Raw genomic sequence first — 13,684 nt, 5'->3', positions numbered from 1 at the left:
CTCCAGTAGGGATGAACTTACAGCAGTAATTGTTGTGGACCTTCATTAGTGGCTGAGAATTCTGAGTCGCGACGTGTGTCCATGGTCGCTGGTACAATGGGTTTGCACACGTGTTAATGATAATATTAATAATTGCCTGCATTGTATTCATTCTGAAAATATAATGTTTGATTGATTAAAACATTTCTGTGCAGAATTTAAAAGTATGACCCCTGATGCTTCAGTACTACGTGCCTGGAAACTAAAGCAGCTTAATCATTCATAATTTTATCATTTCATCCATGGTTTTCCTTATCTAATATGACAGAATGTGTGCATCTATGTTTTAACAACAAAGGTACCCTATTCTAGTTCATTTAAAGAACTGTGTCATTGAAGTTACAATTGAAAATATTATAATTTTATCATTTTTGTATGTTTCTAGTTGTGTCATTGCTGATGCTTTGACCACAACGCAAAGAAAACAATAAGACTAAAGAGGAAAAAGTAAGATAAAGGCTTTTAGGGATTGTGAGTATTTGGACTTTTCAAAATAAACCTGCAACACAGTATCTTTTCTATTACTTCTCTTTCTAGTAAACAGGTTTATAAAAGCGATTGTTCTGTGTAAAGACCAAGAAAGCTAAAAAGTATAGAGAATCTGATGTGTTATTGTTTTGTTTTTTTGCCAGTGTACCAAAACCAAATACTGGCAATTCTCACACTGACAAAATTACAAATTTTATGAAGCAAATGGTATAAAATTGCTAAATTTAAGAAAATTGCTTCTAGTATGAAACTGTCTCTCTCCTGATTTATTATAGTAATTTCTTTTCCTCTTTCTTTTTTCATTTAACTTCAGTGGTATTTCTGTATTTGGAAAGGCAATAAGTAATCTGCAGTTTCATGTAGCTGGAAGATAACATGTTTTGAGTAAAATGTTTAATTTTGTCTCTGATGTCTGAGGTTTGGCTAGACTAAGTGTGGCCTTTTTCGTGGTTATAGTTTTGGGAAAGTAAATTGTCATTTCAGGAATGTGTGTAAGTGCACTGTGGAAAAAATAAAACTGTAAAAAATTCATGTTGGCCAGTCTGTGTCAACCAACCCCGGGATAATGAATATGGTGCAGATGGTTTGATTATGTTTGGATTGTATTTTATAGATTTGCTACTGTGCTGGCCATGCAGAACTGTAGCAAAATCCAGTCTTGAGCAAAATATAATTATTATGATTTATTTTACAGAATGAAAACTATTCAGTTCAGTGACGGTTTCGGCGACTCTTCACACGTCCGTGACGCTTCAAAAAGCTGCATCAGCCAAACCCAACTCAGCCTCTTTCTTGCTAATGGACACTTTTACAGAGACAAGAAGAGGAAGGTGGAGGGAGGAGGAATAAAAGAGAGCATAAGCAGAGAGATCTCTCAGACTGGGAGGTGGTTGTGTCATCTTTGTTACAATAAGTACTTTATAAGAGGCCTCCAGACTGCGCTGAGTATTCAGTCCTCGGGTCCATCCAAATAGCTTAACCCTTTCGTTGTAGAAAGACGAAGAGCCACCTCAGCCAGCGGTCCCAGGAGCCCCTTGCACCCTGAGCCCATCCTAAGAGAGTCACGGCACTGAATGTAATAGAGAGACTAAATGCCCTCGAGCACAACAGGCACTTTAGCAGCAAATGCATGTCAAGATGTGAATGTGCCCATTGTGCATGACCCACCAGAGAGCTTGTAGCAGCCACCGGGGAACGCTGCCAAGCTCCGAGCCCACATTCATCGCCTGTCGTGGAAAGGAGCATCCGTGTAATTGCATGCAAAATATTTTTTGTGAAATCATTTTTCAGAGTCTGATTGAGTAATTCAAGCATCAAACAGCGAGATGAGGGCGAGAGAAGCCGCATTAAGGAGTGGAGCGGATTCTTGCCGTATGTCTGTGTGACTAAATATATGAGTTGGATGGTTTATAGTGTGTAAGTAACCTTGCATCAGTTAGTTCTATTATCATGCTTTTGTGCCTCGAGGCTCAACATGGGGAGTGAGCTCCTGCATCTGATATGTGCAACTACTTATTATAGAGCAAACTGCGTTGTGCCTGGGCTAGCAGGCTAGGCCAGGGAGTTCAGCTTTGTGGTTTGTGGCTGTGTGTGTATGTGTGTGTGTGCATGGATTTAGATGCATAAGTGTGTAACCTATCAGATTTATTTATATGGAAAGTGTGTATGTTTAACTTCATATGTGTGTGTGTGTGTGTGTGTGTGCATAAGTGGTCCAGAAGCTACTAGTCTAAAATTAAAATCTGGGTTTTTGAAATGTCTCTAATTAGAGAGGGGAGGACTGAAGCCTATTTTGAGAGCTGTGGCCACGCACGCCCTTCCCATATGTGTGTGTGCACAGGCAAACAGACTGACAGACACACAATACACACTTTGGAGAGGAAGGTCCCCCACTTGGAGTGAGTCTTATTAGACAATTCATCGAGTTTTGCTAACAGGAACTGTCCATGAAGCGTGTTTCTATAAACAGTTTACTAAAGCTGAGCAACCAGTGAACTTTAAAGACATAAACATGTAGCTGTTATAAATATTAACAGCCAGGGAGCACAAGCTGAAACACAAGCGCCTCACTATAAAGCTGCAATAAATTATTGCAATATTTAGAGTCAAAGACTCGTCAAGACAAACCAAATTGGAAAGTTTATGGCTGCAGAGCAGGAACACAATAGTCAGTTTAATCACTGTCTAAAGTGTTTTTACACTTTTAATGAGGCAATTTAGTGAATTTAGCCGTTTGAGACAGTGAGTGGAATGTGGTGTATGCCTGGCTAACATTGTCTCATTGTTCTGCCTCATAACCAGCCTCTGTTTTCAGCTTCTGAGCAAAGACTGCTGGGAAATGAGGCTGCTTTTACAAAAGGTCGGCTAAAATCGTTCTGCCCCAGATACTCAGTGTCTTTAGAGGCATCTGTGAGAAGGATGCATTTTTGTTTGGAGAGTTGTTGTTTTTCTTTTCTTTTTTTCATCTGTGTGGCCGCAGTGTTTTTCAAATCGCAATCAGAGTTCATCGCCCCAGTCCCACTCAATGCACGCAGTTTCAACACCAGAATTTACCACAATTTATTAAACAATCATAAGGCATGTGTTGTAAAAACATGCTCGACCAACATGGTTTCCAAAGAGCGATTTGATTTCAGCTGAAGGGGCACGCATTCATGGCGTATCCTTAAACAGTGGTTTTGTCCATCAACAAAGATTTTAATAAAAGCTTACTGCTTTATTTCATAACTTGTTCTGTCGCTTTGACAGGAGCCGTAAACAAATCATACTGACAGGAGGAGCAGTGGATAAAAGAGTTGAAGTGACAGATTTTTAATATATTTACCATATTTTTTTTATATGGTTCTATATCTTCAGTAAAACAATGGTTTGGGGTGATGACAGAGTAATTATAAAGATGAGGTGCTAGTTAGTTTTACATATCTGAGTATCTTATCTAGTCTGACCTGGCTAAAGATAAAAAAATACTTCCCTAAAAGTGCCTATGATTGTTCTTTTAATTATTAACTTCTTGTATCTTGTACAAAATAATTTTCGCATGGAGTTCTATCTGGACAGAGCCAGGCTACCTACTGCTAATGCTGCAGAAACCCTCCATAATATATAGATATATAGTTATCTTCCTGGCTAAGTCTTGGCAAAAAAGCAAATTGAATCGAAGTGAAACCAAATCTTCAGAATTCCCTTTCAAAGATAAAGGAATCTCTTTAAAAATCCCATTTGTAGCAACACAAACATCTAACAACCCAGCTGTGTGTCAAAAACTTATTCAACATGATGTTCAGTGGTGGAGTTTTAAATTGTTGTGTCTTTCCAATATCAATGTTTACTCAACATTTTTGTCTAACAGCATCTTTTATAAGGTCTGTGCAACACAGCTGGACAAGAACACTTGGACAAGAGTCTATGGACAAGTCAAGCAGCCGCTCTTTGATCAGACATGTCAGGGCTAGTAGTGGGACAGAACAGCATGGAAATCTTTACACAGCAGAGATTACAGCTAAAAAGTTTGGAAAATGACGTACATAAAATGATGTAATACCTGCATTGCTGCACTGGTACATTTTTCATGGGAGTTGTAGTTAAATATATTGTTAACCGTGTTCATTTTAAACATGAAATCGTGTAGTTCTGTAGTGCTGTAGTGTGTTAACATATGGATATCAAGTTCTAGGAATATGGTTCATGTTTTCAGAAGAAAAAATAAATGTGAAATTGCAATAGTTATTTAAACTGATGTCATGATTTTGTCTTTCAATAGTTGTATTGAGATCCAGATAGGTTCCAAAAGGTAGCCATGGTGCTATCTGTTCGGCTTTGTCGTATTGTTTCAGTTATTCATGCAGCACTACTCAACCTCTGAAAGTACAGTTTTATTTTCACATTGATGTTATGCTACTGTAGGTGAATACGTTGACTCAATCTCTTTCACTCAAGAGAGAGGGAAAAAACTAACACATGAGTATCGCATTACATTAGTGAGGCCTTGAAATCCAGTCATTGACTGTGCTATTGCTGTGGATTAGTTCTCAAGAATAAGCATATCAGAAACTCGAACACACACACGCACACACACCAGCCACAGGCATTTCCACTGTAGACACCCATTATCTCCCTCTGTATCCATGTGTTGTCGACCCAGAGCAGGAACTTTGGGGGCCGCTGTGGTCGGACACGGGGAGAGGGAAGTTAGCACTGGCAAAGAAAAGTCAAAGTCAGGGATTTTTGGAGTAAGATAAGAAGAGAGCGGCGAGAAAGGAAAAACTAAAACAACAAAAAGCCACTTGGGGGTATGAGATTACTATGACAACACATCACTGTTTTTGCCAAGTTTTGAAATATCGCTGCCTTTTAATCAACAAACACAACAAGGTGATAAGTGAAATCCGTATTCATCATTCAAAAAGGCGGGTAGCTACAGAATAACACAGACGGTGTGTGGAGATGTCCCACTCTGGTTACCTTGATCTGCGAGGGCACGATTGAAATCCACGGCTTGCGTGGCATTAGCAGGTGCTGCAGCTGCAGTTTAATGCTCTGGGTATCCAGTGTCAGGCCTTTGTTTGCTTTTTTGATTTATCGCTGACCACTGCCCCACCTAACATGTGTGGAGGAGAGCCTGCTCCCCCTCCTCTCAACACCTTTCCCCACATAAATAAACCCTATCGCAGCAGGAATGCCTGGGGTCCAGCGCTCTCCCTGCTATTGGAATTCTCCCCGCTGATAAGACGACGGTTTGGGACGTCTTGTCGACATACTCCCGTCTCAACACATACTGACTCACAGACCCAACATAAACCACCAACACATCTGCTGGCCCTTCGATATCCGTCCACACATGGGCCACAAGCGGGGCCACAAGTGAGAGACCTACACTGTGACTCAGAAGGCGAAATGGTGATTAAAGGCCACGGATTCATAGTGTAGCCAATCCATGATACTATGGAGGTGAGTTGGCTTCAAGAGAGCAGAAAGTCAGAGGACACATCAGATGCAGTAAACGATAACAGACTCCATGATGGTCAGCTAAGCAGAGCCAGAAACGCATCAAGAGAAATCAGACCAATGTGGGATTGAGCGTAACCACAGGGCTGTCTTCTCCAGCAGGAGCTACTTTCCAGTGGCAGATTAAAGGTTAAATGTTGGTGTAGGTTTATTTTAGCCAGCAACAAGAAAAGATAAAGTGTAGTTACATCTGGAGTTAAATGCTTTACAAACATTCTCAGGAGTCATTCTGTCTTTTGGGCTTCCTGGATAACCTCATGCTGAGGGAATAGTTTCAAGGAATAAGCTAAAAGCCTGTGGCTGGTTAGTTTAGCACAAATACCGGAAACAGAGTAAACAACCAACAGAATCTGCCCACCAGCACCTCTACAGCTCAATTAACATGCTATTTTCCACACGTTTAATCCAAATGAAAACATCTGTACGTAACTTGCTGAAGCAGCAGTGAGAGATAAGCCCAAAATGTCAAACTAGTCCCTTATTTAAGTGTCACCCAGTAAAAAGAAAATGTCAATAAAGCAGGCTAATAACAGAGTAATATTAAAAAATAATAATAAAGTGGTAACCATAGCTGCAAATAATATAGCATCTAATAAAATGTTTTATTGATGTAAATCGAGCTCCCAGTTGTCTTTTATTATTCAGATAATAAAATGAAACTGGCAATAATCTATTACTGTTGTCCGGGTTTGTAATACTACTGTAAACAGACATTACCAAACATCTTTTTCTAGAGCAGCTGCAATTGAAAGTTCATTCTTAAATTTTGTAGCAGAAGGTAGACAGATGTCCACAGGCATCTTATTTAATTTTTCTCCCTAATTTCCTTTAAGGTACAAGTTTGATCTTAACCACTGGGGACTGTTTGAGTGACATAATAATCTAAACTCAGATGAAGTCAAAGCAAAATCTAAGCTAAAGTCCAAATAGTTGTTTTTTTTTTTACAGCTTTTTACTAGGGCTGAATGGTTTAAGAAAATACAGATTTTTCTGACAGATACTGGGACTTGATTTGCGCTAAAAAAAATTTGATGTCTAGCTTTAGTTCGATATTCGCTGATAAAAACATGCGGTCGATCATTATTACCTGATGAGATACAATCAAAAGTGTGACTGTCACACAATGAAGACGGGATGCACATGTAGTTTAAGGCCTGGATCAAACACTGTGCATAATGTAGGCCTATTTCTGAAACTGCAGCCTTTGCGATTTGTAGTTGCATTTTTTCAAATTGCAATTCTGGTTAGAAATTGATTCATTGTTCAGATCTATTTTGTAGTGCCATTATAATGCCAATGCTATTAGCTGGCGAAGAAAGCATTAAAATGGCCTTTAAAACGCTAATAAGGAAAACGTTAGTTATTTGTATTATAAATAAAAACAATTAAAGCTAAACAAGACTTTGACCAAGATCAAGCCACAAAGGAACAGTTTGAGACTTTGGGAAATACTCATAGGCCTCTATTTGTTTTCCTGCTAATTGTCAGATCCTGCTACTGCTAGCAGTCGTTTAACTCAGCTTGGCAGAAAGACAAGAAATGGCAATGTTACGGCCAGCGCCTCCTACCCCGGGTGTGTGTGTTAACTAAATATTGTGGCTTATGCAAATAGGGCTGTGTGATCCCCACTCCCTGGTTGGACCACGACGACGGAGGCGTGGCTGCGGCCGGGAGTCCCAGTGATTGGTGCGGCGCTTACCAGGCTGTCCAACCGAAAACTGCCAACTCCTTTAAAAGAGTTGGCAGTTCCACTGAATGGGGCAGCTGACGGCCAGCGTGCCGTTTTGTGTTACTGTGTTGTTACTGTGTGGTCGAGGCAAGATTGTCTGTGTGTGCTAGGAATTGGGCCAGGCCTAGAATTAAAAACTGATACAGCCTCACTTCATTCCAGGTAGTTCCTTCTGTTTAGGTTTCACCAGGATTAGGGGTGCTGACTCCTGTGTAAGTTTTGTTTTGCCAGTTCCTCTTTAGTGAGCCTTTTTGTTCCGTTTTTCTTTTGTCCACCGCGATGGTAGCGTTAAGTTCTCCTTATGAGAACTCTTTTTGTGTTTTGATGTTTTCTTTGATTTGAGCAGCACCCACCAGCCCTCTTCCTCAGTTCTGCCTCAGTTTGTATAGTATTTTGCACATTTTCTGTCCAACCTTTTCTGTAATAAATAATTAGATTTTTTTTACCATCTACAACTGTTTATGTTGCTTCCCCCCCCCCCCACCCCCCACCCCCCCCCAGGCAAGAAACAGGCTAGTTTTTGTAGATTTTAAAGGCTGTAATGTGTTAACTATTGAGCTTCACTGGTGCTTGTAAGTAGATGTTAGCTTTGGACAGAGTAATTACAGTCATAAGAGCGGTATCAAGAAAATTAGCATATTAACTCCCGTTTTAGGGAGTCATTTAAGACTGTGGTTAATATCCAACCTTGGCCATCTCAAAAGAAATGTTTTAGCCTAGCCTCCATGAGAGCATCTGATGAAGTTCTCTAATGAAGGCCACTAGGCCGAGACATAAACATGTTTTTGTTTATTTTTGACACGGCTGGAATAAATTGGTGAAATTGAGATTAGTCACCTTAGCCCTGAGGCTCTGCCTTTACAATCCAGTGTAGGAATTAGATGACTTTGGTTTAACACTATAAACAAATACACTAAGATCTAATTTAAAACTACGATCAGGCCGTCGTTCAGGATCAGCCTCACCAGCAGCCATAAACTGGAGGCGTGTGTTACAGCTGTTCATTTACAACCATGACCGTCACTGATAAAATATTGTTGCCCTTGCTGGAATATTTTTATCTTAAACCCCCGACCACAGACCAGCAACACTGACATACTGGGCTCAGGTTCAGACATGCAGGGAGCAACTGCAGCTGTCTTGGGTGAGGGGGCATCAGGCCAGGGATGGGCATGCTGACCCCACACCCTGAGCATCTGTGCCCACTCATTCAGACTGGGACCCACTGAGCCGAAGCCATCAGTCACTGACAACGACGACAGCAAAATATATTGAGGAGGGTTCTAACTTGGGCAAATAAACCACAAGCTCTGGAGCACCAGCACATTCACACATTAACTGCCATTGTACGTTCTCTTCATTTGTCTGTTCTCCATTAAAACATTAAAACAAACACAGCTGCCACCACGCAGCACTGAGAGAGGAGCCATTGCTCTGTGTGTTTGTGGGCTATAGACTGAATGTGCAGCCTATGATATGTATCCATCTCCAGGCGCAGTTTTTTCATCCCCAGAATAACAAATGTCCTGCCTTCTCACTCTTCAAAAGACTAATAATAATAGAGACATGGAGCAAAACATTGGAAGTGAAGCTATGCAGCCACATCGAGGAACCCGGCCTCCTCCTCCGTCTCACCCCAGTGTCGAAGATCTGTTAGTCAGGGGCTGGGGAGTTTTCAGTCTCCAGGGGCACATCCCTCTGAACCGCCTGCCAAGCTTCTCCCCTCTCTCCTCCATCCTCCTCCTTTCTTTGTTCCCCTCTTCCCACTTCTTCTGCTCCTGGCGCTCAACTTTCTCCTCCATTACAGCCTCTTTTCAGCTTCCCTCATTCACTCCTACTTTCTATCTCAACAACGGCACTTTTCACTTTCACACTCTTATCTATTTTCCTCCTCTCTACCCTTCCACTCCTCTTCCTCTCCCAGTGATCTGGCTCCTTTGCAGCCGTGCATAATTAGGCCTAAACACAAGCCTGCGCAGGCTCACATCTGGAAGGAGTTTGGACATGGCAGTTTCCTACCAAGACGACTAAATATTTAGGTTGAGAGTTACTGCATGTGGATGAACTCATGATAGAAGGGGGTGGGAAGAGGAGAGAAATGGGGAGCTGGAGATAAAGAAAAAGAGGGAAAGTGGGACAGACGACTGGAGCTCAAAGCAGAAAGTTGAGAGGAGAATTATGCATCATTACACTGGTGATAAGTGTCCGTTTATAGTAATACTGCAGTGTATAATCCGACACACAGCGCGGGAAGTGGAGAGCCAAAGGAGGAGGTGATAATATTGGGGCAACTGTTTGCTCCTTTATGGCTGGCAGGAACAACAAACAGCCAACTAATAGTTTTAATAAACAAATCCCCGTTGGGATTTCCCATGAGGTTGAGGGGCCTCAGCTGGAATGTTCACAGGGGCCAGCTGTTGTGCATTACACGTAGCAGTCGGCCCCGGAAGCCCTGGGCCTGGAGTTCTCCAGCCTCTGCCTGCTCAGCATGGAGGAGAGCATTCCTCCAGACTGCCCCAGGAGAGAGGGCAGCGGGGCTGGATCTCAGACCCTCCGATTGCGGGCCTGGACCGAGGTGGTGCAGGGTTTGGAGAAAGCTCCCCTGCCTGCACCTGGGATACTGTCTGCAGTCTCAGAGCAGACTGAGGAATGTCAGGAATAACACGAATATCAACACAACTTCTCACATTCCACATCTGGAGCTAATGTCATGTGCAACGATGGGAACGCAGGCGCTTGAACAACTCACCGAATCTTCAGGAAAACAAAGTTTCCACACGCCAAAAAAATTCCCCTGGAAAGGTAAAGAAAATGGCGGATCGAGAGTGGAATTGTTTTCTTCTTGTTCGGAGCCTCACAAAAGTGTCACAGAATGCAAAACATCTGCATAGAAACAACTCAACCTAAATTAGTAGGTGTGGGGATAAAAGATTATCTTCAGTCACCTCGATCGCTGCCACCCTAGCCATTTTTTTTCCTCCAGTTCTCAGCAATGTGTTCCCCAGATGTTTATCCGGCCTTTATTAAACAAGAAACATAAGGCCCTATAAATGGACTGCTGGCTGGCTTTTAGCTCTCCTGGGGCATAAATCCCCTTACTTTACCTCATATGCTTGCAGTGGGGCAGTTGAACATGTTTTTTTTTTCACTGTGCCCATGTGCAACTAGCATTTCTCCCACTGGGTTGGAGCACACAGACAGAAACATAGTGTGGGAACAAGCAATGTCTTCAGAAAAGTCTTAGCAGCTGTGAAAAAAGTGCTGCAATACAGAAAAACAGAAACACCACCCAAAAAGTGTGTGGCTAATAGAATGCAGGGTCATCTATCATCGATAGTGTGTTTTGGCCCGTGATGTGACCCTTTCAAGTTTGGCCCAAACAGACCACACAAATAACTGCTCCATAATTAAAACATATCAAACTGAACTGGCCTAGAATGTGTGGTGTCCAGCTCTCACCAGATGTTTTTTTTTATCTTCACCAGAAGGCGACGGTTGACACTGGGTGTTGCAGTACTTAAAGTAGGAGCCGGCCCACCAGTAAAGTAAAAGTGTCTGATATAAAATGTGTTTTTGTTTATTCTAGTTTTGCAAGGCCAAGTCAGCTGGACCATGTGTACAGGGTGGTGGTGGTGGTGGTGGTGGTGGAGGGAGAAGGAGTGAGAAGAAACACTGGGCGCCTGGCTGAGTCAAATTTAAAGTGACAGAGTTGTGTCAGAGAGGCAGGGCCAGATGATGGCTGCAGTCTTAATGCTTTACAGAGAGGCGATGCTCAGCCCTCCACGACAGAGTCAAAGTAGATCAAGATGTAAACTTATGACCTAACAAGCCTTATTACTGCAGCAAGTCCTCAATACAGTTAAAACCGAGGTCACGGGGTCATGAGTGTGTGGGCCTGATCAGGACACTGAACTCTTAGAGGCCATTCATGTTGTGATTATGTCAGTTACACAACTAAAACTGATTCTCTCAATCAAATGACATGGGAACACTGTGGCTCCTGCTTAATGTAACTATGGAAAAAGCTGACACATGTTCTTCCTAAAATGCTTGTATGGCATTACAGGAAGACCACAAGAAAAGTGGAGTGACACTAGAAGACAAAAATAGCACCATAATGTAAATTCTGACTGGCGCGACCTCCAACAGGCCACAGGAGGATGATCATAGTAGTAATGCAAGAGTCCAGTAAACTTTTCCAACTCACAGGGTGACGGTCCTGTTGGGCAGCAAACTGGCATCTGGAAGTTCAGTCAGCTCCTCCTTGCTGCAGCTGACCCTTCTCCCCACAGCCTGGACTCCGTGCGCTTTGGAGCGGTCGTCCGTGCAGCTGCAGCCGCTGGTGGAGGCGAGCAGCCCGGGACAAGCCTGGGAGAGCCGCGGCTCGGTGGCGCACAACAGGAGCAGCATCAGTACCAAACGCCCCGGCAGCAGAGGGATGCCAACGCCGGACGCAAACATTGTCCTTCGGCTGGATCTCACCTCAGCTGCACCCCCGCCTCCAGTCATCCCATATCTCCACCATGAAGCGCTCAGAGGGGGCGTAAGGAGGGCGAGAGGAGACAAAAATGATCTTTCAGGCCTTGAATGAATGGTAAAAAAAAAAAAGAAGTTGAGGGCGCTCTGCTCAACAGTGAACGCACATCATCCGGTCATTCCAGAAATATTCAGCACCGTTGATTTTCCAAGTGTCCCGTTATGTCATGGCAGCCCAGGGCGCACGACTCCGTTTGGTCCAAATGGCTGATAAATCCAAGAGATCAATCCAAGTGTCCATCCAAACGTCTAGAACAGCCGCAAACAGGCGCAAAACTCTGTCTTCAAAAGTTGTAAGTTGAATTAATTACCTCAAGAGACTCGCATCTCCTTCAGGCTTCTTTGGGAGTGTCTAGATCACCGTTATCTCGCCCTCTAAAAGTTAATCCAGAGGTTGATGAGATCCACGACTGAGCGTCACAGCCGGAGCCATACTGTCATTTATAGGAAGAAGTAAAGAAAAAAGTATATTCTCTAACTTTTGCCAGTTGTTTCGCTGCTTTTAAAAGTTTCCTTCAGAGTTTGTTTCCCCGATCCAGGTCTCTCCCGTACTTTCGTGCGCAACTTGGATTAAATTTAGAAAAAGGTGGGAAAAACTATTAGTTCGGACAAGAAGTGAGCTGGTCTGGGTCGACTCTTGTATAATTCCCAAAATCTAGCGGTTTTGCCTGCTTGAGTCTGTCACACTCAAACTCACTTAGTTACAACCCCAAGTGCGCCCATTCCGTCTGCGTCTGCGCTCTGGTCCCCGCGGTCCTAGCGCATCCAGCTCACAGACACAGAGGGGAGGACTCACATGTGACCAGGACTAAACCCACCTGGAGCCTCTGAACACACCTTCACCCAAACTCACAACACACTTCAGTTGGTGTATTTTACTTTATCTAAATGATATAGACCCAAAACAACAGAAATCAACACGTATAAGGAATTGGAATCCTCACCTCTTTTATAAGCAGCTTATTTAGATGTAGGGCAAAGGGATCATCAATAATCAATTACTAACTCAAGTTTTTCTGTCAGTAATTAAAACAATAAGTCCAAGCTAGAATGTAATAAAGAATAAAATGCTATAGAAAATAACAATCATGATGGAAAAGAGGAGCTCATTTGCTTCAAAATAAAGGTCCAGTACAGTTGACATGCCATGCTGCTGTTGTTTGGCTCCTTTTTAGTTTGTATTTGCTGCTTCCATTAAGAGTTGTAGCAGACGGGAAGGTCTCGCCTGCAGTGGGAGCGCAAACTCAAGTTATGAATGAATGCTGAAAGTCCCTTGTGTGTCGTGTGTTTCAGCGGATCAAAGACTTTTCATTCAATCAGCGGGAAGCAAAGGAAGCAAAGACTTTTGCAGATACACTTCAGCAAATTCTATACTGTTGTTGCAGAGAGTTGAGTAGAGTTTGATCTCGAGAATGTACAGAGACTGAGGTGTCATATTGTAGATGATAACTTCATGACAGGAGTTCATGATAGATTTTTTTGTTGTGGTTGATGTTCTCCACTTGGAGGCAACAGAGTACAGCAATTTACCCAAAAAACATTGCAATGATGGGTACTTTAATCCAGATTTTGTGCAGTTAAGGCCACACATATGAGTCCCTGGTAGAAAGAAATAGAACAAAAAACAGAAATAGAAACAGAAAGCCTTTGTTCTTTGTCACTGTATGGAATTAAGAGCACAACTCCTGAGTGGCGCATTAAGAGAGACATATGCAAATCAACCTCAAAAACACACAAATGATTGATAAAGTTAAATAACTAATGAAAGTTAAAATCTAACACTATAGTTAATGTCATTTTGCGCCATTATAAAACTTGCTGATTACACTACAAATTGGTGCAATAAAACTGACATTGGCTCCGAATACAGAATCATTTTTAAATTAC

General features: G+C 42.4%; 1 protein-coding gene across 1 annotated transcript in view; it reads right to left on the bottom strand.

Moving 5' to 3' along the window:
• adgra2 (adhesion G protein-coupled receptor A2) overlaps positions 1-12,531 on the bottom strand; it is a 39,991-nt gene extending 27,460 nt beyond the window's left edge. The window contains exon 1 of the mRNA XM_023290696.3: positions 11,469-12,531. Coding sequence (XP_023146464.2) covers positions 11,469-11,770 — 302 coding nt within the window. The 5' untranslated portion in view covers positions 11,771-12,531. The remainder of the gene's footprint in view (positions 1-11,468) is intronic.
• Between the last annotated feature and the right edge of the window lie 1,153 nt (positions 12,532-13,684).

This window comes from Amphiprion ocellaris, chromosome 6 (genome assembly GCF_022539595.1).
Source record: "Amphiprion ocellaris isolate individual 3 ecotype Okinawa chromosome 6, ASM2253959v1, whole genome shotgun sequence".
In the NCBI taxonomy this organism is placed as follows: domain Eukaryota; kingdom Metazoa; phylum Chordata; class Actinopteri; family Pomacentridae; genus Amphiprion; species Amphiprion ocellaris.
This window is presented reverse-complemented; position numbering and strand designations above follow the sequence as displayed.